This window comes from Mixophyes fleayi, chromosome 1 (assembly GCF_038048845.1).
Source record: "Mixophyes fleayi isolate aMixFle1 chromosome 1, aMixFle1.hap1, whole genome shotgun sequence".
Lineage (NCBI taxonomy): Eukaryota > Metazoa > Chordata > Amphibia > Anura > Limnodynastidae > Mixophyes > Mixophyes fleayi.
In genome coordinates, this window is record NC_134402.1 from 354,391,773 (window position 1) to 354,418,036 (window position 26,264).

The following is a 26,264-nucleotide window of genomic DNA, read 5'->3' on the forward strand; positions in this document are numbered from 1 at the left end:
AATTGCCACTTTAAATACAGATGGCAAGTCACTGAAAATCATCAGCCTTAGATAACTGACGATTGGTACACTCACCCTGTAGTGTCTCTCTCTCTCTATATATATATATATATATATATATATATATATATATATATATATATATATATATATATATATATATATATATATATCACTTACTGGATAAACCCCATTTTACAGCTTAACATTTTTAAAGCATTTATCACATTCTGAATTTAATGATGATGAAGAAAGGCACACACTATTTACACAAACTTTGTAACACAAGTGTGTTCTCCTTTACCTTTGCACATCTTCTATATATAGGTATTTATGTTTTAATATGGGGTTTATAATATGGGGTTTTTAAATAAGGGGCATATTAATATTGAAAGGCACAAACAATAATAAAAATATTTGACAACCACCATTTATTTAAATGTTTACCTTATATCCAAATATATAAATATACAAACATTTTAACATGGAAAATATATTATCTGTTATTTTGACACAGTTTGCATGTAATAAGGTAATCTAATCAGCGTTGAGGGTGAGGCAGACTCCTTGCAGCACCCAGTGTGAAATGTGTTTTGTTGTAGAAAGATCAGCCTCAAAAACCAAACCAACTCCCATAGCGTTCCTCCTCATAGATGTAGTGTAAACGGGCGTCCGGAATGTGTTCTGCAAAATACAAAACAACCATGAAATCTATGTGCAGCAATATTTTCTTCCACTATCTTTTAATTTTACTACATACAGATATTCAGTGTATTTTACATACATTGTATTAAAGGTGTGTTCGATCTTTGAAATACATACAATCCCCTTATACCTTAGACACCCAGCTGCTAACTGCAGGGCCGTAACTAGGGCTGTGCGACAGGCGCGACCGCCCAGGGCGCAACGCTGAAGAGGGGCGCAATTTAGGAATAATTTAGGTTAATTTGGTTAACATTGAGGGCTAGGGGGGCGGCATTTGTCTTTCTTGCCCCAGGCTCTAGAATTCTAAGTTATGGCTCTGGCTAACTGGATGGTCACAGCACCTGTTCAATCAGAAGCTAGGTGTTTTTTCCGTGCACCAGATCCCTCCTCCCACACAAATCTGCACCAGATCCCTCCTCCCACACAGATCTGCACCAGATCCTTCCTCCCACACAGATCTGCACCAGATCCTTCCTCCCACACAGATCTGCACCAGATCCCTCCTCCCATACAGATCTGCACCAGATCCCTCCTCCCACACAAATCTGCACCAGATCCCTCCTACCACACAGATCTGCACCAGATCCCTCCTCCCATACAGATCTACACCAGATCCCTCCTCCAACACAGATCTGTACCAGATCCCTCCTCCCACACAGATCTGCACCAGATCCCTCCTCCCACACAGATCTGCACCAGATCCCTCCTCCCACACAGATCTGCACCAGATCCCTCCTCCTACACAGATCTGCACCAGATCCCTTCTCACATACAGATCTACACCAGATCCCTCCTCCTACACAGATCTGCACCAGATAGATCCCTCCTCCCATACAGATCTGCACCAGATCCCTCCTCCCATACAGATCTGCACCAGATCCCTCCTCCCACACAGATCTACACCAGATCCCTCCTCCCACACATATAGGCACCAGATCTCCTCATCAAACATCATTACAATCAAAATAAATTTGTAAAGGTGGAAACCCCTTTTAAGCCAACATATAGACTTTTACAGAAATCTCTGCTGATTTTACCTTGCACCTCTATTTGGTGCGAGGAAAAATCAGCGGAGATTTTACCGTAGTAACAGTAAAGATGTGCAGCCGTGGTAATTGAATTCCCCCCATAGATTTTTACCACTGAAGCATTATGTTTATATAGTTCTGTTTTTCTATAACCGGGATGTCAGAATGTAGAATTCCTCTAGGAGATCTCTAACTTTCAATGGTTCTGAATGAGTTTATCTTAGTACCTGCAGATCCACTAGTGAGTCCACATACACAGAATAATTCGTGGAGACTCAACTGCGTTTAGGGGGAATGACCACTGATTTGCACAACGTTTCAATGTTATTTAGAGCGCTTTGACAAGTACATTGTCCACAATGGCAGCATTAATGTATTGACAGCTATTTACAGGGATATATATTACAGACAAGGATTTGACCAACACTTAACTACCTTATGGCCACTTACCTGTAACTTGAGACGATGAGCTTCAATTGGGATAACCTTCAACACAGGCAGCTCCACTACAAGGACTTTGGGTTTACTTTTAATTAAACATGACTTCTCTACGTCCCAGTCAGCTCCCTCCAGGTAGAGGCCAGAAATAAAGCATCCTGCACAAAATACATGGCAAGACTGAATTCACATGTAACAAATCTTCTATATATACACATTACCCAGAATAACATTAATTCTCAGTCCTGTCCTTGGTGGAACATATCAAATCTGCATTAAGGGTTATCAATGCCAGAACACAACTGTGATAAACAATGCTGTGACAACTGCATTAACATATATATTTCCAGCCATAACTGAAAAGAAATAAAGCGTCTATTTATCAATAATTGATGATAGGGCTGATTTTCTATCAATGCTTATTATGGCGATAGAAAATGACCTATCGCCATCATTTAGCAATAAAGTCTTGCCAAGACAGATGAGCGATAATAAGTTGTCTTCGCGCTACTGGCCCTGAGCTCTAAGAGTTAACTTACCGCTTCACTGAGTCAGTCTCAGGGGGTATGTGCATGCATAGCCCAGCTAGCTGGTTCACGCACACACAGTGGATCTAAAAGCCCTGGCTTATGCTTTCAGTCCCACTAGTTGTACAAAACCAAAATGAAAATTAAATAGTAAAAAATAGATGAAAATAAGTAAAAATAAATATGTACATTTTTTTAAACTACTGCTGAAAAAGATGCTTTATTCAAATAGAGCGTTTTTATCATTAATTACCTTATGTTATTGCCATACTAAAGTTGGCGATAATAGAACACGGATGCAGCAGTAGATCATTTGTCCACACAATAGCTGCTCCGTGCCTGGCGGAAGTCATATTGACCCCAATGTGGCAATCCTTCAATGGGTTACAAAGTGTTCCTATTTGCCTCATTTGATTTGGTTCCTGGGCAAAGCACTGGAATCAGAGGCTGCTACTGACATCCTGGTTGCAGCACTAGATGGACAGGGGATGGGGGGTGGGGGTAGGCATTTTTTTTGCATCATTTTAAAACAGCAGCTTAAGCTTCATTCAAGCCTCAGCTGCCGATTTAAGTTTTGCAACAGGGAAATGGTTAACTATTACCATGACCTAATAAATTTTGATTCAACGCACAAACAACTGTAGTAAAGAGAGCATAAGCTATGCAAAATCTAGTAAGAGTTGTTATTTTTAATTATTGATTTTTCAAAATCATGGGGCTTACATTTTTGGCTTAAAGTATACATCCAAGCAGATGATTATTTTCGTGCATTTGTATGAGTTCTTGCAAATAGTAGAGTGAAAATGATGCTTACACATTTTTCCTGCATTTTGTGCTGCAAAATACATTTTTTGTTTGTTTGTTTATTTTTTACACCAGCACAGCTGAAGCAATGATACATCTGTTTGTTCCTCCATAGAAAGGACTGTTTTGTTACCTGATCTTTGTGGCTTTAATATAAGAAAGGATAAAAACTTGTGTTTCAGTTTTGCTATGAACAAGCAGTCCTTCGTTTTTCTTCTTATTCTGTGTAAACACACATTCACTTACTTTTACATTTCTTAACCTTTTTGCTGTATGGATTTTTATCTGATATTCAATGATGCTAATGGTGCTACTGTGGTCTGTCAATGCGGATGTATGCCGGGTGTACCTAACACCATGAGGGTTCACATTTGGTATTATTGCAGGGCAGCTGGTATTCTTCAATGATATAATGATTTTCAGTAGTCCTTTGGACCAAAGAAGTTGAAGGGCGCCTACTGTCTACACACGTCTGCATTTACTGTGTGCAGATGACAGATGCACTATGAGGTATGACTTGATGCAGAATGCTTCACCAAGTCCAGCTCTATGAGTCCACGTGGTGCAGAGGTCATACAAATGGAAATACTTTTACTCCAACATGCATGACTAATGTTCCCACAAATCAATCCCATGGATACAATAAAATCTACAAACCCTGTCCAGGTCTCTCTGTGACCTCATCCGCTGTAGAAAACTTGGTGACCTGAGTGTACAAAGTGGAACGGTCAAGTGGCCATCCATTCTTCCTGCAAGTGGCCTGAACAAGTGCAGTCAGGTAGGACTCCGGAATATGTAGACCTGATAGCCACATCACATTGGGCTCAGTATCATTCACCTGAAACAATAAATATAACCATCAATTTAGAGCAACTTGCATGAATTTATGGCAAAGCCCACTAAGGAATTCTAAAGAAATAGTATAGAGCTACAGACATGACAGATAAACAGACATGATGCACGTCTGAGCTTACTCCCCCATCATGAACTCATTGTGGGGTCTAGGATGGCACCTGATGATACAAACTACTGGAGCTTCAGGCATTTCAGCCTAAATTTCCCCTCTCTCAATTTCCTAACACCGGAATTACATCTAACAGACACAGATTTGTCCTAGTGGTGGAACTTACATGCTTCCACACTGTAGCATGTTAGCAGTAATTAGCATCGCTGACTTGTAGCACTGGGGCTATGGGTTCCATTCCAGGGCACTCTCTGTGTGGTGTTTGTTTGTTTTGATGATATTGTCACGTGTGTGTGTGTGTGTGTGTGTGTGTGTGTGTGTGTGTGTGTGTTAGAGAATTTAGATTGTAAAATGGGGCAGGGACTGATGAGAATAATAAAAACATTCTCTGTAAAGCGCTGCATAATATAATGGTGCTATATACATAAAGGATAATAACATAGTAACAACAAAAATGTCAAAGCTGCAAGTATATACACTGAGCAAGTAGCACGAGTAAGTATTGACAGCTAAGACTTCATTAAAAAGAATTCCCAGAGCATAAAAAGTAATCCATGAGCCGTATATCATACCCATGATGTGTACTGAGTGTACCGCCTCCTGAAGTGAATCATCCAGTTTCCCAAAGACTTTAAGGTATCAGGAGCCAGTCTTCTCCATATGTTTGGAATCTGCCCATTGAACAGTGCTCGAGCCACTTCATCTAACTCATTGCTCATTCCAACTTCCCCAGCTAAAGCCTGCAGACATGACAACAGAGTGTAACGTAGTAACAAACAAGAGACAAGCTGTTTTTATACAGATGGATCAAATGAGTGCAATAGATTAATAAATCAAAATGTATCTTGATGTATTAATGTTTTGATGCCTCAAATCATCATTCCTAAAGGTATTGCGTTAAATAATGTTCTTAGTATACTTATAATAAGCCCTAGTAATGTGGATTGTCCATTGCTTAATCTTATTTAAATGACACTATAAACCTCATTCTTTCCCAACCTTCCTTTTCCTCTAAAAACAATGTTGTTGCTCTATCACAGTACACATTGAACATTACATTATAAATGCACTACTGAGGGCTATGACATGACATATTAAAATAATGCGGTTTAACAATTAAAGGCTATACTGAAAGGCTAAGTGCCACCGGTTTAATTGTCAGCAATCACATCAACAACAAAAAAACAGCAATGTGAAGATACCAAGAATCACAATTACATATCTGCATATAAAAACATAGTAAATATTCAAATACAGCACAGTACTTTCATACAAGGTAAAGTATGAGCATGAAATGGAACAGACTGAGCCAGTTGACCACTCTCTCTCTCTCTCTCTGTATCACTCACCTTCTGAAGCTCAGCCAAGGACCTTGACATGCGACTTATCAGATTATTAAATCTTTCCAGTTCCTGCAGTAAAACCACGGTGGTGGGTGATATCTCCAACCCAAAATTCTTTCTAATTTGATCTAGATCAAATATTTGGGGCAGCTTGTTCTCAATATCCTTTGCCACTTGGCCAATGTACTCATCTCGGCTTATACCCGTGCCAGATTCACCTGGAGAGAAATTAAGGCAAGGTTTCACGTTTTGTGAAATGTTTATACAAATGGTGTAATATATTCAGTGGCGGATCCAGGGGGGGGGGCTTGCTGCTGGCAGCTGCACACTGTGCAGGTCCATTCGGCAGTGATAATGTGCTGCCCGGCTGCTCTGATTGTGTTTTAAACACAATCAGAGCAGCGGGACAGCACATTATCACTGCCGAACGGACCTGCACATACTGTGCGGCCGCCAGCAGTCTTAGAAGTTAGAAAGAGGGCGGGGCCTAAATCGCCCCCCCTATATCGCCCGGGGTAGAAAAAATTTCTAGATCCGCCCCTGAATATATTTGACCGGAGATCTATACCAATGACATTTTATCACTAATATGCTTTAAATATTCCTTATAATGAACTTAGTAAGCTGTTAACAATCCATACATTTATTTATTTTTATTTTTAATGAAAAAATTGACAATGCAGAGCGGGGGAATAGAAAAAGCAGACACAAGTTCAATTGTATGAAGTACAAGTCTCTAGAGAACCTGTCCCCCTTCATGTCATGTCTGCCATGAACTGTCTCCTACCTCCAGTGTTTCCTCTTTACCCACCTGTCAGTCAAGCAACATAAGCTCTCACATCTTCAATAATGCACAGTTATGAAACCCTTTCATTGTTCCTGTGACTGGTCCTTTCAGACTAGTGTCCCAATACACAACCTGGCTGTAAGCTGACATGGGCAGACCCAGTACAGTACCTGTTTGTGGCTGCAGCTCCAGGAGGTGAGACCACATATCTCGAGCTGCCTGTGTATAGTATCCAATTTCAGCGTTAGAATGGAGGCCAAACACCTCAGGGGTGTTTGCGAGTGGAAGTGATTCTATCTCCTCTGTTAATAAAGAAATATTTACAATAAATACATAGATTCTTTCACAAGATGTGGACACAGAGATACTAAATATAAAAAAATACACGTTGTGCAGGCAATGCAGTTTGATGGATTAACATATACATTACAGTTTCTTACACTGAGGGTCATGTTACCCACTGACCCACTGTACTGTTCTTCTATATATATATATATATATATATATATATATATATATATATATATATATATATATATATATATATATATATATATACACACAGTGCTTTTTTTCCCATTGAACGCTGGGAACGGCGTTCCGGCACCTTTTTTTTTTAAACTTTTTTTTAACTTTTTTTTTTTCTCTGCGGTGCTGCTACAGTGCAGCACCGCATCTGTGTGTGTGTGTGTGTGTGTGTGTGTGTGTGTGTGTGTCCTGCTTCCGTCGGCCGGAAGCAGGGCAGCGGGAGGAGCAGCGAAAGTATGCAAAGAAGGTAAGTAATACTGACTACAGAAAGCGGGTAGGGGCGAAAGTAGAAGAGGGCTACAGAAAAACAAAGGGCGAGCAGAAAGCAGGCTACAGAATAGAGGGGGAGCAGAAAGAAGGCTACAGAATAGAGGGGGAGCAGAAAGAGGGCTACAGAATAGAGGGGGAGCAGAAAGAAGGCTACAGAATAGAGGGGGAGCAGAAAGAGGGCTACAGAATAGAGGGGGAGCAGAAAGAAGGCTACAGAATAGAGGGGGAGCAGAAAGAAGGCTACATAATAGAGGGGGAGCAGAAAGAAGGCTACAGAATAGAGGGGGAGCAGAAAGAAGGCTACAGAATAGAGGGGGAGCAGAAAGAAGGCTACAGAATAAAGGGGGAGCAGAAAGAAGGCTACAGAATAGAGGGGGAGCAGAAAGAAGGCTACAGAATAGAGGGGGAGCAGAAAGAAGGCTACAGAATAGAGGGGGAGCAGAAAGAAGGCTACAGAATAAAAGGGGAGCAGAAAGAAGGCTACAGAATAGAGGGGGAGCAGAAAGAAGGCTACAGAATAGAGGGGGAGCAGAAAGAAGGCTACAGAATAAAAGGGGAGCAGAAAGAAGGCTACAGAATAAAGGGGGAGCAGAAAGAAGGCTACAAAATAAAGGGGGAGCAGAAAGAAGGCTACAAAATAAAGGGGGAGCAGAAAGAAGGCTACAGAATAGAGGGGGAGCAGAAAGAAGGCTACAGAATAGAGGGGGAGCAGAAAGAAGGCTACAGAATAGAGGGGGAGCAGAAAGAAGGCTACAGAATAGAGGGGGAGCAGAAAGAAGGCTACAGAATAAAGGGGGAGCAGAAAGAAGGCTACAGAATAAAGGGGGAGCAGAAAGAAGGCTATAGAATAGAGGGGGAGCAGAAAGAAGGCTACAGAATAAAGGGGGAGCAGAAAGAAGGCTACAGAATAGAGGGGGAGCAGAAAGAAGGCTACAGAATAAAGGGGGAGCAGAAAGAAGGCTACAGAATAGAGGGGGAGCAGAAAGAAGGCTACAGAATAAAGGGGGAGCAGAAAGAGGGCTACAGAATAAAGGGGGAGCAGAAAGAGGGCTACAGAATAAAGGGGGAGCAGAAAGAGGGCTACAGAATAAAGAAGGGGAGCAGAAAGAGGGCTACAGAATAAAGGGGAGCAGAAAGAGGGCTACAGAAAAAGGAGGGAGGTGGAAAGAGAGGGCCACAAAAAAACCAGGGTGCAGAATAGGGGTGAGAATAGCTAGCGGCCATATGTGAGAAAAGTTGGTAGGCAGCCGCAGCAGGGGACATGTCAGTGTGTAACAGGTGAGTGATGTCCAGTTGTTATGTTTGCTTTATTAAACATATGGGGCCTCCCCTCTAGATATCCTGCGTTTACTCCATCAGTCATCTGGACTGCAGCCTTGCCAGCCAACCAGGAGGAGGTAGGAGTTATTATTTTTATTTTACAATTGTCAAGTGTGTGAGGGGCAAGGAAGGGAGTAAATTTATGTGTATATATATATATATATATATATATATATATATATATATAATTTTTTACTTTTTTTCATAAAAGATTAATAAGACGTGAGTTCCGGCACCTTTTTTTTTACAAAAAAAGCACTATATATATATATATCACTGTGCACAAACAAGTTCTAGAATCTGCTGATCTTACCAACAAAGTCATCTTTAATGTCACCACTTGGAATTTTGTAATCCACCTCCTCATTCTTATAGAAGTGGAACAGCTGGAACGTGTCAAATATAAAGTCACCCAAATATTCATCCATGTAGATGGTGAGAATACGACGGTCAAAGCTGTCAATGGCTCGTCCCCCATACATGACCTGCAGAGATACAGTCAGATGTCAGAATGCTACTTCTTGGGAGAAAGATCTGTCTAAAACGTTCAATGGTTTTTAAAATAAAGTGGACCATTTAGCGATAATCCCGACATTGGAACCATATGTCCGCCATGTGTTAACTATACGCAGTTAAGCTAGCAAGCTCTCATATAATGGTCATATTGGATGTTTCAAACAATACAATTAGTTACTCATGGTCTATTACTAAAAGTAAGGCATGGAAGTTACCATAAAATGATCAATATGAGCAGCAAAATGAAGAAAAAAATAATTTCACCAAATGGCATTTCTTCTGTACACTAAATTAAATATTAAAAATATGTCTGTTGGTAACAGAAAAATGTCTCCAGCATACAGCTTGTCAGGCTCAATGGGCCTGAGCCACTAAGAAGAGTAGCATAAAACGGAGTAACTTTGCACCTGGGTAAAACCATGTTGTACTAGAGGAGGGGGGGGGGGGGTAAATTTAAAATGTGGGGACAGATTTATAGTTCGTGTAGGGCATTTCCTAGATTAACTTTCCATTCCAAACTCAGCAATGCAAATCATTTAAAAATGATCACGTAGTGTACATGCTTTATTTAATTATAATTATACATAACTGAGGGTGCTACAATGTAACAGTGTGCCCCTCTCCCCACACACTTACCTCATTGCAATAAATTTTACAATATGGCCACTTCAATAATTATTTCAATCTACTACTTTACTGAAGGGCAGATATCCCTCGATAATTGCTATTTCAGATAAGAATATTATGTGTTTACTCTTTTGTTCAGACAAGCTTAAGAAAGACATAGAGAGAAGAAACTGAACCCTTCCACTACAAATACTTCATGGCTAATCCATTAGGTTCAAGAAGGAAATTAAACGCTTAATCTATGTCTGAGATGCTATTGTCTAGGATGCTACAACTCATTATTCCTTGTGATTTACAGTAAAATGAATGTATCAGCCTCTATTCCATATGATAGTTAATAGAAATCAATGACAGTAAGAAACAGTACACACTATAAGGACAAACAAACCTCTCCGATGAGGTACTTGAGGCTGCCCCAGGGTATCCTGGTATCATGCTGTGTGTAAGCTTTGGTCAGATATGTATGTAATATCTCCATGCACACCTGAATAAGGACAATATAATGTACACTGTCAGAAAAGATCAGAAAGAAGACAACATGCAACTTATGATGAATGCTATAAACAAACACAAGTTCATTAGTTCAGCAACAATCTAACAAAGGTGAAATAACAGCACCACCGCTTCATTAAATAAAACGTCTGGGGGGCGTGGCCTGTCAGCCATACTGGAAAGACGGATATTTCTAGATCTCTGCCTCGCACGAGCAAATATCCCCTAACATCATTCCTCCAGGCCTTCTAAACAACTTTAGCCTGCACCTGAAATCGGGGTCACCTTTCCCTAACCATTTGGAGACCTGAATTGCATCGGTGGCTGCTATATATCCCCACCTAGGTGCTTCTGTGTGGATCCACGGGCGCACGCCTCGTCTGGCCATTGCTGCGGACAGTCAGCACCCCCCTGGACTTTTGCCTACCTCCCGTAGACACCTGCTCCCCCAGCCGACATTCAAACTAACCTGTTGGTAGTCTTGTGCCGCAGATCTTCGGTTAGCGGCGAACCGGAAGTCCCCGATCCGCCATCACCTACACTTCCGGTATCGGCCGGCCGGCTCGCGATACCTGGATCTTCCCCCCGGGAGACTACTGGGGACAAAAACGGAGACTCACCTGCACGGAGGATTCGTGGAGCTGCGGGATATTGTCGAATACCAGGGGTGTGCTGGCGCTCTGTCCAGACCTCCTGTCTTCTCCTGCCTGGTGCCGGAGCCCATGTGTTGCATCTGCTGACACTCTGCAGATGTCCTTCTTGGCTGGCCGCTGGTGATCCTGCATATGAGGTTCCCATCTGTTTGATGTCTGGTCCCTGGCTTCTGGCATTATTCCGGTCCCGGTGAGTGAGGTTGGAGAAGTGCAGTCTATTATATAGCCCTCGGCTGGGGTGCTCTCAGAGGCTGAGAACTGCTGAGTTTGTGACTGTCCTCTTTGCTGTTGTCTTGGGCTGTGCTCTGCCCTGACAGCTCGAGAGGTCATGTAGAGCCTGAAGATCAGGTATCCAGCAGAGGCTCTATACTGAATATATCTTCCAGTTTGCAAGTTGAAAGTGAATCACTGCTGCCACCCTGTGGCGATTTTTGCTACTACAATTTAAAAATCTTTCCTTGAGTTTAAAGTCTCTGTATACCCCCAAACACATTGACTGTTCTTGTGAGATCTAACTCTGACTGACGGTGCCCCGATTCGTCTGCATAAAATAGCACCCTCGCCTGGTATGTAATCTCTACCATGTTGCCCAACCCTGGGTAAGACCCCTCTCAACTGAGCCGAGAACGGTGTGCATCCTCCCCCCCAACCTCCTTCCTCCTCTCCCCACCTGCTCTAACTACCTTATCCAACTGCCAGACCAACTAGCTTGATCACACCATGGCGGCCAAACCAAAGAAAGTGACTGCAGGATCTTCAGCTAATTTCTTTGGATCAAAAGGGAAGCCCTCCTCTCCACAAGCTGATCGCCAGGGGACATCAGGTTCTTCTTCGGCTGAAGTTGAGCTTGACCCTCAAATTCAAGCGGTGATGTCCAGCCTCTTAGAGGGGGTGAAAACAGCTTTCTATCAAGAGCTATCAAAAGTGGTCAACGAGTTCAAAACAGAGTTGAATGCCCTGGGTAACAGGACAGACGCCCTGGAATCCAAAACCGACGACATCTGTCGATCTAACTCTGTAACTGATAAGGAACTTTCCCGCCTCCGTGAGGAGGTGGAAATTTTGAAAGAAAAGCAAGAGGACTCCGAAAACAGATCCCGCCGTAATAATATCCGAATTAGAAATGTGTCCGAAGAAATAGGTAACGCAGATCTCCATGCTTTCCTCAAGGACCTCTTTTTCCATCTTCTACCGGACATCTCTGAGACTGATTGTCTTATGGATCGGGCTCATCGTGCCCTGAGAGCTAAACCTCCAAATGGTCAACCTCCACGAGACATCATCGTTCGCCTGCATTATTTCCGGACCAGAGACCGCATTCTTACCGCTACCAGAGATCGCTCTGTGATTACATTCCGGGACATGGACATTCAACTATTCCAGGACCTAGCTCCTTCCACAATACAAAAACGGAGAGACCTTCAGCCTGTCACCAGGATTCTTCGACAGCACAACATCCGTTACCGATGGTGCTTTCCGTTCCAGCTCCAAGTTTTTGCTGACAACTCCTCCCACTTTGTCAAATCGCTGGATCAGGGCCAGAGTCTCTTGGACAAGTTGGGCATCCTTCCTGATTCGGCAGTCCTTCAGGCTACTTCTTCCCAGATCCAGCGCCCGGTGCTCCCTCAGCCTGATTGGTCCCGCTCTTCAAGACGTCGCCCGCGGGAGGCAGAGCCACCCTGATTCGGATTAATCTACACGTATGGCTCCTCTTATGTCCGTTCTTGCCTTTTCTCTGCTTTAATTTTTCCTTTTAGGTGGACTCTCAATGTCAGCTGATATTTGTTGCCCTCCTATAGTTTCAAATACTTTGTATAATACAGGGTCTTTTGTCTATCTTGTTTTTTTTTTTTTTTTTTTTTTTTTTTTCTCTCTCTGTTTGATTAGCGATCTTATTTTGGTCGTTGGAAGAGAGAGTAAATGCCCTTTTCCTAGACCCTCCCCCTTCACCTCCCTAATATCCCCTAACGCCCTTCCCTCCCCCCCCCCCCTCCCTCAATATCATAAATGTTATATATACACGTTGTATTTACTTTGCACACCATTCTACGGCTAGATTTTGAACATATATTTATATTTTCTACTGTTATTTTTATCATATTTTTATTCACTATATTTGATTTGTGGGTCTCCTGGGGTCTGAGCGGCTTCTACCGCCGTGTGAATTTAAGGTTCACCCCCCCATGCACCCTTTGACATTGTTATTTTTACTGTACTCTGGTACTGGATAATGCCTTTGAATCCGTACAGGATTCCTTTCTTTCAGGGTTTTCGCCCAATTGGGCTTCTTATCTTTCTATCTCCTTCCTCTTTCCTCTGTGACTTTGATCCACTCTCTTACTGGCTCTCTAAGCTTGTGTCCATCCTACAAACTAACTGGTTTTGTTCCCCACCTAATTGTCTAGAGATATTTTTGGAGGTTGTCTCCCCGCTTCTGCCATGGCTTTGAAGATTTTCTCTGTTAACGTGAACGGCCTCAACTCTCCTCGTAAGCGTACGATACTCCTGGGTGCCTGCAGGAGAGAAAAAGCAGATATCGTATTTCTTCAGGAGACTCACCTTACGGGAGCCCACACTCAGCTTCAGGGTAAGCAATTTTCCCAGACCTTCTTTGCCTCAGCGGATTGCAAGAAACGGGGCGTTGCTGTCTTAATCCATAGTAAGGTTCCCTTTCTTCATTCCAAAACCCATGCAGACCCAGAAGGCCGCTTTCTGATGGTGATCGGCACTCTCCGTTCCGCTCCCGTTACACTGATTTCGGTCTACGCCCCGAATCAGAAGCAAAAGCCTTTCTTCACCAGACTTTTTAAGCAGGTCGAGCGGCTGGCGCAGGGCCATGTTATTATAGGCGGTGACTTCAACGTCACCCTGGATCCGGCACTCGATAGGTCTCCCTCCTCCTCCTCCCGGCGGGTCATCTCCCCCTCTCCTGAATCTTCTAGCCTATCCACACTCCTTACACACCATTGTTTACATGATTCGTGGAGATTATGTAACGCGGATGCTAAGGATTATACCCATTTCTCTGCCCCGCATCAACTTTACACGCGCATTGATATGCTACACATTTCACAATCACTCGCTCATCATGTGGTACGGGCAGACATTACCCCCCTCCCCTGGACAGATCATTCGGGCGTATCCATTGTATTAGATCTTCTCAAGCCGCCCCCCCAGCGCAGTAGATGGCGTCTAGACGACTCCCTTTTACTAAACAGGTCTATTTGTCTAGAGATTATGACCTCCATTACCAATTATTTCTTAGAGAATTCAACCCCTGACATAACCCCAGGAATTGTTTGGGAGGCGCACAAGGCTACCATACGAGGCCAATTGATTAGTCAATCATCGGCAGCTAGGAAAAAGGCAGCTGAAGAAATAGCATCTTTGGAACTTAGGTTAGCCTCACTCCTTTCGCAACATCAGTCACACCACGATCCGGCCTTACTCCCGAAGATTGCCTCACTGAAGGGTCAACTAAATACCATCCTTTCCCGTAGAGCAGCTGTTATCATGCAGAAACTTCAACAGCGTTACTACGATAAAGCGGATAAAGCTGATTCTGTACTTGCCAGAAAGCTCCGGAAAAAACTTGCCCTACAGCACATTGATAAAATACGTCAGACTCCCTCTGGAAATGTAACATATGACCCAGCAGGGATAGTCAGGGAATTCAGGGATTTCTACTCCTTCCTTTACAATCTTGATGCTCCCCCCCCTCGTCTGGATCCCCTGACCCCTTCTTTATCTGACTATCTTTTATCAACGCCCCTTCCTAGAATTACCGCCACACAGCAATCCCATCTAAACGCAGACATTACTTTGCTGGAGGTTTTAGCGGCGATCAAGTCCTTGAAGTCCTCCTCAGCTCCTGGCCCGGACGGCCTTACCCCCCAGTACTATAAAAAGTTTGCCGAGGTTCTTGGCCCACACTTGACAAAATTTTTCAACGAGGTACTGGAGGGAGCCTCCTTTGACCCTGCCACTACTAGGGCAAATATAATCGTCATTCCTAAACCGGGGAAAGATCACTCCCTCTGTGCTAGTTACAGGCCCATCTCGTTGCTGAACGTGGACCTGAAAATATTTGCAAAGATTCTAGCCTCTAGGTTGAACCCACTGCTTCCAGCCCTTGTCCACCCTGACCAGGTGGGCTTTATCCCAGGGCGTCAAGCCCCTGATAACACCAGAAGGATTATTGACTTAATTCATACAATAAACAACGATGGTCTCCCTTCCCTCATTATGGCGCTTGATGCCGAAAAAGCGTTTGACCGTATCTCCTGGTCGTTCATGGAGGGAGTGCTTCAAGCGATGGGTTTTAAAGATAGATTTTTGACAGGTATTTTAGCCCTCTATAGGTCCCCGTCTGCTACTGTGTCTGCTAATGGCCTGACCTCGACACCCTTTCAGATCACGAATGGCACCCGCCAGGGATGCCCCCTCTCCCCACTCATATTCGCTCTTGTTATTGAGCCTCTGGCAGCTAGAATCCGACATAATCGCGAAATATCAGGCATTCAGGTGGGCCCCTCTCTACATAAGATCGCTCTGTATGCGGACGATGTCCTACTGTCTATTACTAACCCCAACACGTCGGTGCCCCCTCTCCTAGATGAACTTGACCTCTATGGCTATTTTTCGGGTTATAAAATTAACCCAGATAAGACAGAGGTCTTGGACTTTAACATACCGGCTACAGACAAGCTGCTGTTGAATCGCTCCTTCCCTTTTCAATGGGGTCGCCACAAAATTAAATATTTGGGTGTTTTCATCACTAAGCACTATCGACTGCTTTTTCAGGCTAACTTTCCTCACCTACTCGACCAAGTAAAAACAGACCTTACCTCGTGGTCTCAACTCTATATTTCCTGGATTGGCCGTATTAACACCGTCAAAATGAATATCCTCCCAAGACTACTGTACTTTTTCCAGACCCTTCCCATCCGCATCCCACCTTATGTTTTTAAATTCTTACAATTTCACGTCTCTAGATTTGTCTGGTCGGGTAGACGGCCCCGAGTCCGACTTAAGGTACTACAGAGGTCCCCGCGGGGAGGAGGACTGGGGATTCCTGACTTCCGAAGATATTATCTCTCTGCCCAGCTTGCTCAATGTGTTTTGTGGTCTGGTCCGACGGAAGCCAGAATTTGGTCCAAAATCGAGGCTGAGGGTCTGGGACTGCTCTCTGTATCTTCTCTCCTATGGCTTCCTAGAGCTCGTCGCCCTAAACGACTGTTACTCCATCCAATAATCGCACATTCTCTATCCATTTGGGATTCGTCATCCCAGAAATTTGCCCTGTCTCCCCATCCCTCCCCGGTTATTCCGCTATATAACTCTCCGGAATTTCCCCCAGGTCTTCATTACAGTGCATTTCAGCCATGGTATTCGCGGGGAGTCACCTACCTTAATCATTTATCCACATCGGCAACGTTTCCTCAGTTTTCTGATATCCAATCACGTATCCTTATTCCCTCAAAACACTTCTACCAGTTCTTGCAACTCCGCCACTTTTACAATGTTGTTAAAGACCGTCTCCTTTCCCGACCCCTCTCCACATTTGAAGCCCTCTGTCTACGCCAATCCTCAACCAAAGGACTAATTTCAACCCTCTACTTCGAACTTGCTCCTTCCTCTTCAACCTCTAGGGCCTCTCACGAACTGGCTTGGGAACGGGACCTTGGTGAGGAGCTCTCGGAGGAGGAATGGTCTGACATTTACGATAATACCGCTACTAGCTCCATCTGCGTTAGAATCAAGGAGAACGCCTACAAAGTGCTATACCGATGGTACTATGTCCCTTCGCGCCTATGCAGAATCCTCCACGACTCTTCTGATCGGTGCTGGCGAGGGTGCTCTCAAGAAGGCACATTCCTCCACATATGGTGGTCGTGCCCAAAGTTATCAGGCTTCTGGGTTGAGATTAGAGACCTGGTTAGTGCAATCCTCCAGGTGGACATCCCCCTGGAACCCAAATTCTTTCTTCTTTCTTTGGGGGCTCCCTCGGCATCCCGACATCAAAACAAATTGATGAGGCACATTGTTTCGGCAGCTACCTGCCAGATAGCAGCAGACTGGCGTATGCAATCCCCTCCCTCTATGCAGTCTATAATCAATAGAGTCTGGCAGATTCAACGGATGGAGTATATGACCAGCATTATTCGGAACACTTCGAGAGCTTTCATCAAGGTTTGGGACCCATGGTTAGCCTTCTTTCAGGCATGCCCACCCTTTACATAACCCAGCCCTAACACCTCACTTCTGTCTTGGACTCATTTCTTCTTATGGATCTAGTCACCTCTCACTTTTCCTCTTTCTCTTCTCTCTCTTCTTTCTTTCGCTACACCTTCTCTTTCTCTCTCTCCTCTCTTATTAAAAACCTTGGGTCATTCACTACCATTACATTTAGAGGTTCGTTTGACTAAGTGATTTGCTTGTTTTATGCTGATCATTGATTTGTTTTTCTTGTTTTTTTCTCTATTTCTGTTATCAGTATTCTTTTTGTCATCCGTCTTTTATTGTTATACTGACCTTGCAAAATAAAACTTTAAAAAAATAAAATAAATAAAACGTCTGGGCTGCTCTTCTAAAATACTGCTCGTTCCAGCCTCATTTATGTCTTGAATCATGCGGGGAGTGGCATCTGGGCCGCCTTTACTCCAGGCGTCACTATCGCGTGTTTCAGTATTTATTTTATTACATAGGTATTTGTGCTCTTATAAATGCACTAAACTGTAAGAAATGCATCTGGATAGAAAAAAGCCATCAATGATGCAAAACAAAATGCGCCCAGCTGCATATAGCTAGGAATACCACAAACTGCTGATCTCTCCCCATCCTATAATGTCACATTTTTCAGATGTTACCATCTTGATATTCAGATACATGCATGTCCTGTAAATATGGGCACATTTGAACATGAACAGGCACAAAAGTGGTATTTGCAACTCAGATCTGCGGTTAAGTACCACATCCATATATTACAAATCCATATACTGACTTCGTGCAGATGAAGCATTGTGTTCCAAACATTTCTGATCTAAAACTGACCACAAACGGGATGATCTTACCACTAAGCAAGAAGGACAGGGTTCCAATTTGCCCATATAAGTGGGTGACCATATTGGAGAAATATTGGGCCAGTTTGCCAATGTCTGCACCTTTATCACTGCATGTGAGCAGCATTAGGCAGAAATGACACCGTTCTAATAGTACACCTAAATACACATGGTAAAGTGGCCTTGAAGCACAGTAGATGAAGCCTGATCTGTTTATTTGGTAAGACAGTGTTACCAGTCATCACCTGTACTTCCTAAAATTGCTGGAAAGTACAATCAAGCTATTGTCTAATAAGTAATGTTAAGCAACCATACCTGGAAATCAGACTCATTGAAATCGTAAGGTACATTCCAGCCAATCTTCCCAAACTTCCTTCTCTCCTGCACCACAGCATGGAAAAATGTCAACACATAGACCAATGATTTGAATGCTGGATGCTGACAGGCATCAAGAGCTTCATGGGTGATCTTGAAGTATGTCGCTCTCATGTTCAACTTCAGCCCATTAGGAGGTTCTGTAACAACCTGCAGAGCACATGTATGAACTATTTATCTGTCGCCCATATTAATTCATTTCTAAAATAAAATCTGGAAGTCTCCACTGCACGGGACTTCAAGTTAAACATCAACAGGATTAAACACTGTCACCATCACATAATTATAAGGACCATAGTGTATTCCGAGGCTCCCTGGACAATTAGTATTGCTATTACTACTTACATATATGTTCTTGTTTTATTAATTTCCAGGGAATATATTTACCTTGAGGGATTTCTGCAGAATTCCAATAGGGAAGTCTTTGGTGGGATCTGTCGTGAGCCAAAGCCGGAAATCTGGGTGTGGTTTCCTGATCATCTCCAGTGCTTTTTCTAAATCCTTCAGCCACTTTACCAAGAGGTGGCAGTTTTGTAACATGAGCCACTGGCCACGAGATACTGCTATCTCCAGGAGTTGGAGGGCAACCTATCACAACAAACATAGCTTATATCATATTACTGCCATTGATTTCTAAAGCACCACAGAAAACAAAACAAAAAAGGGGTAGTGAGGGCCATGCTTGCGAGATAGATTACAATGTACATGCACTAACATGTTTATATATATATATATATATATATATATATATATATATATATATATATACACATATATATACACATATATATACACATATATATATATACACAGCCTGCTCTTTTCCATTGTGCAGCTAGGCAGCTCTCCAGAATCGGGCTTGTTACCTAAGAATCTGGATTTTACTGAGTACCATTCCTGGACTCTAGAAGTACTGTATACAACTACTGCCCTGCGTATGCCTGAAGGGTGGAAACAGAGTGTACCCCATGTGAAGAATTATCATCATATATACAGATAAGCTTTAAAGATTTTATATCTGGTACGCACATTATATATTGGTGAGGTGCGGGAGTTCCAGTGTGTTTCTGATCTTTCTACAAATTCACCCTTGCTGTTTGAGTGTTATAGAAATGCCTCCTTTATGCACCCATATGGATGATTGAGTTTCCTGTTCATGGCACATTTTCTGTATTTCTAGTATATACAGTATTATACTATATGGCGCCCCTCCCTATTTGTTTTGTTATAGATTATTCCAGATCACCATCTGGCTTTGTGGGAATTGTGGCTGCCTCCTGAACATAGGAAATCCTGTTTCCAACTTGGACTTTAATTGAACTTCTTTGGTCTAATTGGAGTTACGCATTGCACTATCTATTCTTTTTGATACATATATATATATATATGATTTTAGGAGGATAAAGATTTGTACAAAAAAAAATAAAAAATGACTGTACTACTCAACAATATAACTCCTACACAGGGCCGCCGAGACAGGGGGAGACGGGGACTAATTACCCGGACATGCCACTGCTGACTGTTTTTTTGTTTGTTTGTTTTTTAAACCTACTTTTTTTGGGGGGGGGGGGGGTGGCTCTGCCCCATTTGTTGGTGGGGGAGCAGAGTACTAAAAAAAACCAAAAAAAAACTACTCACATGATTGCTGCGCTGGTGTTCCTTCTCCCTGCTCCATTCACACTGAATGTCGGGCGTGATGTCATCACGTCACGCCCGATGTTCAGTGAGGAGCAGCGCAGAGAGGACCCATCAAGAAGACAGAAGAGAAGAGATGAAGGAAGCCAATACAAAGGTAAGTAAAGGAATGGAGTCAAGGGGAGGAAAACAGAAAGGCACCGAGTGATGAAGAAGAGGGGTGGGGGCAGAAGAATGGCACAGTGATGAAGGGGAGTGGGGGGAGCATGGCACAGAGTGATGAAGTGGGGAACAGCATGGCAGAGTGATGAAGTGGGGAACAGCATGGCACAGAGTGATGAAGTGGGGGCAGCATGGAACAGAGTGATGAAGGGGGGAACAGCATGGCACAAAGTTATGAAGGGGTGCAGCATGGCACAGAGTGATAAGGGGGGGGAGCGGCATAGCACAGTGTGATGAAGCAGGGGAGCAGCATGGCACGGTGTGATGAAGGGGAGGGGGCAGAATGGCACGGTGTGATGAAGGGGAGGGGGCAGAATGGCACTGTGTTATGAAGGGGAGTGATGAAGGGGGGGAAGCAGCATGGCACAGTGTGATGAAGGGGGGAGCAGCATGGCACAGTGTGATGAAGGGAGGCCAGGTGAAGGGGGGAAAAGCAGCATGGAGGGCGCAGTGTGATCACAAGGGGGCACAGTGTGGTGATGATGAAGGGACACAGTAATGTGTGTGATGGCACAGGGGGCTTGTGGTAATGTGTGTGTGGTGGCACAGGGGCTTGTGGTAATGTGTGTGTATGATGGCACAGGGAGCTTGTGGTAATGTAGTGTGTGTGTGAGATAGGTGGTGGCTAATTAATGGGTGCAATTTTGTTTGTGGGGTGATGGTGAGGCAATTTAATAGTGGGGACTATTAATTTAAGATGGGGTGGTTTGGGGGCTATTGAATGTGGGGGTGAGTTTGGGGAGAATGAGGTCTCTATTAAATGTGACTATGAATTATTTAATGGCAGTGATGGTTGCGGGAAATAGGTATATTTATGATATGTAAATACTATTTATTTATTGCTGGGGCTGTTTGGAGGGAGGGAAATAGTATTCCCATTTATAAATAAACCTATTATTTTAATGTTGGGGCTGGAGGAAGGCCTAATTATTAATCGTGGGTGCTATTGATTTAATGCCGGGGCTGGTTGGAATTTTCTAAATGTACCCATTTTTTTCTCCAAATAGGGCCCCCAACATTGCAGGATCCAGACAAGCCGCAACTAAAGAAACCTGCAGTCACAGGTGGTGAAAGTGACAAGAACAGGTAGGAGAGAGCAGGATAGTCTGTGAAACGTTCTGATTCTAGTGGGACAATCCCAATTTTTGGTGATTTGGCCTGGTCCTTACACTAGGCAGAACAAACTGTGAGCTCTTTATGTACACACTGCATTCTTTATATAGTGCACACTATGGTGCTAGATGTCCTGAAAGTCAGGAGTGATGGGACATATGTCATGCTCCGGGGCGAGCGGTCACAGCACCCTTGTGCCAATGGTGTATACAACAATGCAGGGTTTTTTTCAGTAGGAGGGTGGCCTAGCGCTTTTCACCTGCTAGCAATGCCCCAAAGATGCATAGCCACATACAATACCACTTTTGCGCCGCAGTGCAAATTTTTTTGCCATGCTCAAAGGGGGGCCCCATGAAGTTGTTGTACCGGGGCCCTGAATTCCTCTTGGCAGCCCTGCTCCTACACAGCATTTTCTCAAGTAATGGAAGACACATTTTTGAAAATCCCTTTCCTCTATATTACCTATATTACTGTACATCACACCAACAGCATGAAGTGTGAAGGTGATCTTACTGCTTGATGTGTACAGTCATACAGGGACTCTCACCATGCCGGTCTCATCACCAGGGGCGGGCTGGCCCGGGGGGCAGGGAGGCATCGGTCCCCCGGGCCGCTCAGTCTGACCCCTGTTTGGGCCCCATCCCCCCGGATGCATGTATTTCTTTTATATCACCTGCGGCCGTATCACAAAGTAAGCGATGTGGCCGCATCACATGACAGGCATCGCGTGTCAATGCTCAGCACTTGCAATGCTCAGCACTGAAATGCCAGACAACGGATGTTGAGGAATTAACCCCTAAATGCCATTATATTACAGCTCTTACACCACCTTTCATTGCTCAGGGTTTGGTGGTATGCTAAATTGCTTTATACCCTTCAGGCAAAATCCACAACTGTCAGCATAATCCCTTAAAGCGATTTTTGGAACATACGCATTATATTAAAAATTTTAGCTTTCTGGGTTTAAGAAAAAAAATGTATATCACCATGTAGTGCCAGTGGACAGAATAGGACAATATATAACATCATAGTACAGTATACGGTGGATCAATTTAACAAAGCAACACTACTTACAGATACATAACAGATGGGGAATATAGTACAGAATATATATATATATATATATATATATATATATATATATATATATATATATATATATATATATATATATATATATACACACACATACACACACATACACATATATAGAAAAGACAAGTTACTTACTTTTTCTTGCCCCTGACCCATGGCAAGGAATTTAAGGCGGTTTCCTCCAAATCCTGACCTATCTGCCAACTTCATGAGGTCACTGGCAGGATCAGACCCCGGACTCAGGATGAAGACAATAGGCGAAGTTGGAATGCTCTGTTCAAATATAGCTTCTAAGCTGATGACTGGTGGCTGCACATACCTAAGTATTGTATCAAGCATTCTCTGGTTAGTAAATTAGTCTTAAGAGTGTATGTGAGTGTGACTCACCAGAGTGGACTTGGTATATCTACGTCCATATGTCCAGAGGCACATTGTTAGTCTAAAATAAACTTGTTCCATTTGTAGGTAGGTGCAAAATTGCAAACCCAAAGGCATTAGGTGCCTGATATCTTCATGAGCAAAATGGAAACTTACATGTGTAGGCACTTGCTTCATGTGGATGGAACTGTAGAGTGTAAACTGGGTGGAATTGTAGTACCATTTCCTTTATAAATGTAACAGTTCTTCCAAATAAAGAAAAAATACTCTGCCAGATTTTACATCATCCTCTTTAATGTTAATAATTATTTTGGATAAAGATAGTGATGAATCATGGAGACTGTTCACATTTTGTGATACAAGGGTAAGTGCTTATGAACTTCTGATTATCTTTGTACTGAATATTGAACTATGATTAGATCAGTATAACCATTACATATTGTAATCGTTAAGAACCAATATTTAAATACAGGTTGCAGGATGGGAAATTTACAGTGGTTAAAAGACTAACACTAAAAGACAAATGTTAGATGGCTGTTTCACAGAGACCATTGAGAAGACAGGTAGTGCTGCGGCAATCTCATAAGATGACATTATATGTAACCCAGAGGGGAAAGATCTGGAAAGCGTTATTTTCCAATTAGTCTGCTGCACTTTCCAGCAGTGAAATGGTTACAGCAGGCAATCCATAAATTGTAAATGAGGCGCATGCACTATATTCCTGCCTATACCGCAGATGCTCCCAAAGGTGCTTTATTCTGACTGTCTAGTCACGCTGGCTCCAAAGACAAGTCTTCCAGTAGACACAAGTATGTCACTGCACGCAGCAGACACGTCAGGCTTGTATACATAATAATGTAATATCTATACCTATATAATGTATACATTATATACACACAACTTATAGGTTGTTGACACTATAACTAAATACAAAGTCAGAACAATCCCTTGTATTTAAAACAGTACATTAGACTTGCAACACACCAACCCTATAACCTACGTGATGAAGCAGATCTTTATTTCTGCCACTGCTCCCATATTTACTCTTAGGCACAAGTGTAGCCATACCCTGGTCTAGGGAATAGGGTGAGCAGCATACAGTACAGCCTATGATCAGTAGGCTGTCATTCACTTAAGCTTTTCTAGTAAAACACTGCTCATTCACCTTGTTTTTGGACTGATTTTGGCAGCCTTCATGGCCCCTCGCTTTCATTTTGTACAACAAATGTATGTACTCCATGTATGCATTAGTATATGGATTCCCTATTTCTAATATCTGTATGGGCATCTGGGATTAGTAGTTTTTTTCTGGTTCAATTCTACACAACCTTTTTGGTGGCAGATGTTTCAGGCTTGTTTGAAAAAAGACCTGTGCATACCATAGCCAGGGTCAGCTTTAAATACACAAAATCTCCACCTCAGTCTGTTCATTGCACTACAAAATAGAATATCACTTTTGTAGACCTCCCATGTCTAAAGACATGTCCTGAGCCTAGCCGGTAGTAGAAAGATAAGCATACCCTATTGCTCTATTCCACACATCAACAGGCACAAGATTTTCATATTCAATCAACAGCCATCTTGTCAGGTAAATGTATGGACTGTACCACATTTGTGGGCCCTATGAGCTTCGAGTTGGGGTTGTAAAAGATCCCCACCACTTATAGACCAAAGACACATCTTGGAATAAACAATGATAATAGTATTTATATTCCATCACACTAAATTAAGCTCTAGAAATGTAGATATAGAAGAGTCATGTCTGTGCAAGTTCTGTCATGGACTTGAGTTGTTGTAGTCAACAGCTTTCTCAGTTATATAACATTCCACGTAGTCGCTGGCCTACATAGAACATGCATTATAATGATCACTCACTTTCCTTCTGTGAGTTGGTTACTTACTTCTCTCCCATGGTGACTGTGACATAGTCTGTTACGGCTCTGTATACACGATCTACTCTGAAGCATCGCAGGAGAAGAAGTTTTTGAAAGGTAGAAAGTTTGTCATTGTAGCCTAGAGGGAAAGGATATTGCTCCAGTGTGTCCAGGTCATACCACTAAATACAGAAGGATAAGAGGAATGTAAGATCTTCCAAGCAGACATTACTCCCACATTAACACAAACTGGTGCATATCTCACTTACAACTTTCCATTCTGACTCACGTCTCTCCACATCATCAGGAAGTGACCCAAACAGTGATGGGAACAATTCAGACAGACGGATAAGGTCTTCCCATCCTTGGTCTGGGAGCCAAGAACATGGCTTCTTCCGCCTGCTTTTCTCTAGGGAGATGTTTCCTAAAAGAGAAGGAAGAATCAGAATCCACTGAACTCAAACCAAAAACTGGATTCTTATCACAAGACATACTATACTATGCCAAAAAGATAACTAAATAAACCTGAGATGTCCCCCAAACATAGTGTGGTCTGTTGTCCGCTGTGTGATTCCTGCACTTAGCTTAGAACATCTCACAATAAGAGGCACTGCAGACAGGTCTGCAGACACATAGTAATCGTTTATCTGCTTTTATTACCTTTTAAGAAAAAGTCCAGTTCTTCCTGTGGCACTCTGCCATCAGCTTGCTCTATCTTTATGGTCATATTGAAGGAAAACAGCAACTTGTGTCTCTCAAATAAGCCTGAAATGAAATGATCACATTACTGTGATTTTAAATCATTGATCCTATAATCTGCACAATTTTTAAAAGAAGAACTGGGACACCCATGTGACTGACGTTTACTCAGCCCATGACAAACATCCCACACGTTATCTTAAGTCCCAAATACAGTAAATTAGATATTGGGGATCTATTACAACTTATCCTGTTCATCTGATTGCTCAGGAGTTTAATTTATTAGAAAAGAAGTATTGTGAGCTAATGCTTTTGGGTGATAAATGGCACCTTCCTGGGAATTATGGGACACTTGGGAGCTCTCATAAAGCCACAGTTTACAGACAATAGTACAATAACGGTGTAAATGTATAATTCAACACTAAAAACGATGAGTTTCTTAATACAATGTTATTATTTAAAAGTGATAAAATATTATTATTTATTTAGAAAGCACCTTCATATTCCGCAATGCAATACAAAATACATAATGCATTCAGGTCATAACAATTCCATGGATATAACATAAACACAACCATGAGACAATAGGGGCTAGATTTACTAAGCTGCGGGTTTGAAAAAGTGGGGATGTTGCCTATAGCAACCAATCAGATTCTAGCTTTCATTTATTTAGTACCTTCAACAAAATGACAGCTAGAATCTATTTGGTTGCTATAGGCAACATCCCCACTTTTTCAAACCCGCAGCTTAGTAAATCTAGCCCTAAGTGTGAGAACTCTGCTCAAAGTGCTTAGGATCTAAAGGGATACT

General features: G+C 42.7%; 1 protein-coding gene across 1 annotated transcript in view; it reads right to left on the bottom strand.

The window, feature by feature from the left end:
- Window positions 1-208: 208 nt before the first annotated feature.
- The window catches only part of DNAH10 (dynein axonemal heavy chain 10), a 145,858-nt gene continuing 119,802 nt past the window's right edge, over window positions 209-26,264 (bottom strand). Inside the window, exons 66-79 of the mRNA XM_075177193.1 lie at window positions 25,416-25,520; window positions 25,025-25,179; window positions 24,783-24,937; window positions 22,639-22,822; window positions 18,826-19,026; window positions 18,379-18,588; window positions 10,246-10,341; window positions 9,028-9,199; window positions 6,767-6,898; window positions 5,816-6,027; window positions 5,039-5,206; window positions 4,160-4,340; window positions 2,184-2,329; window positions 209-684 (exon numbers count right to left, since the gene is read on the bottom strand). Of these exons, the coding sequence (XP_075033294.1) occupies window positions 538-684; window positions 2,184-2,329; window positions 4,160-4,340; window positions 5,039-5,206; window positions 5,816-6,027; window positions 6,767-6,898; window positions 9,028-9,199; window positions 10,246-10,341; window positions 18,379-18,588; window positions 18,826-19,026; window positions 22,639-22,822; window positions 24,783-24,937; window positions 25,025-25,179; window positions 25,416-25,520 (2,264 nt within the window). The 3' untranslated portion in view covers window positions 209-537. The remainder of the gene's footprint in view (window positions 685-2,183; window positions 2,330-4,159; window positions 4,341-5,038; window positions 5,207-5,815; window positions 6,028-6,766; window positions 6,899-9,027; window positions 9,200-10,245; window positions 10,342-18,378; window positions 18,589-18,825; window positions 19,027-22,638; window positions 22,823-24,782; window positions 24,938-25,024; window positions 25,180-25,415; window positions 25,521-26,264) is intronic.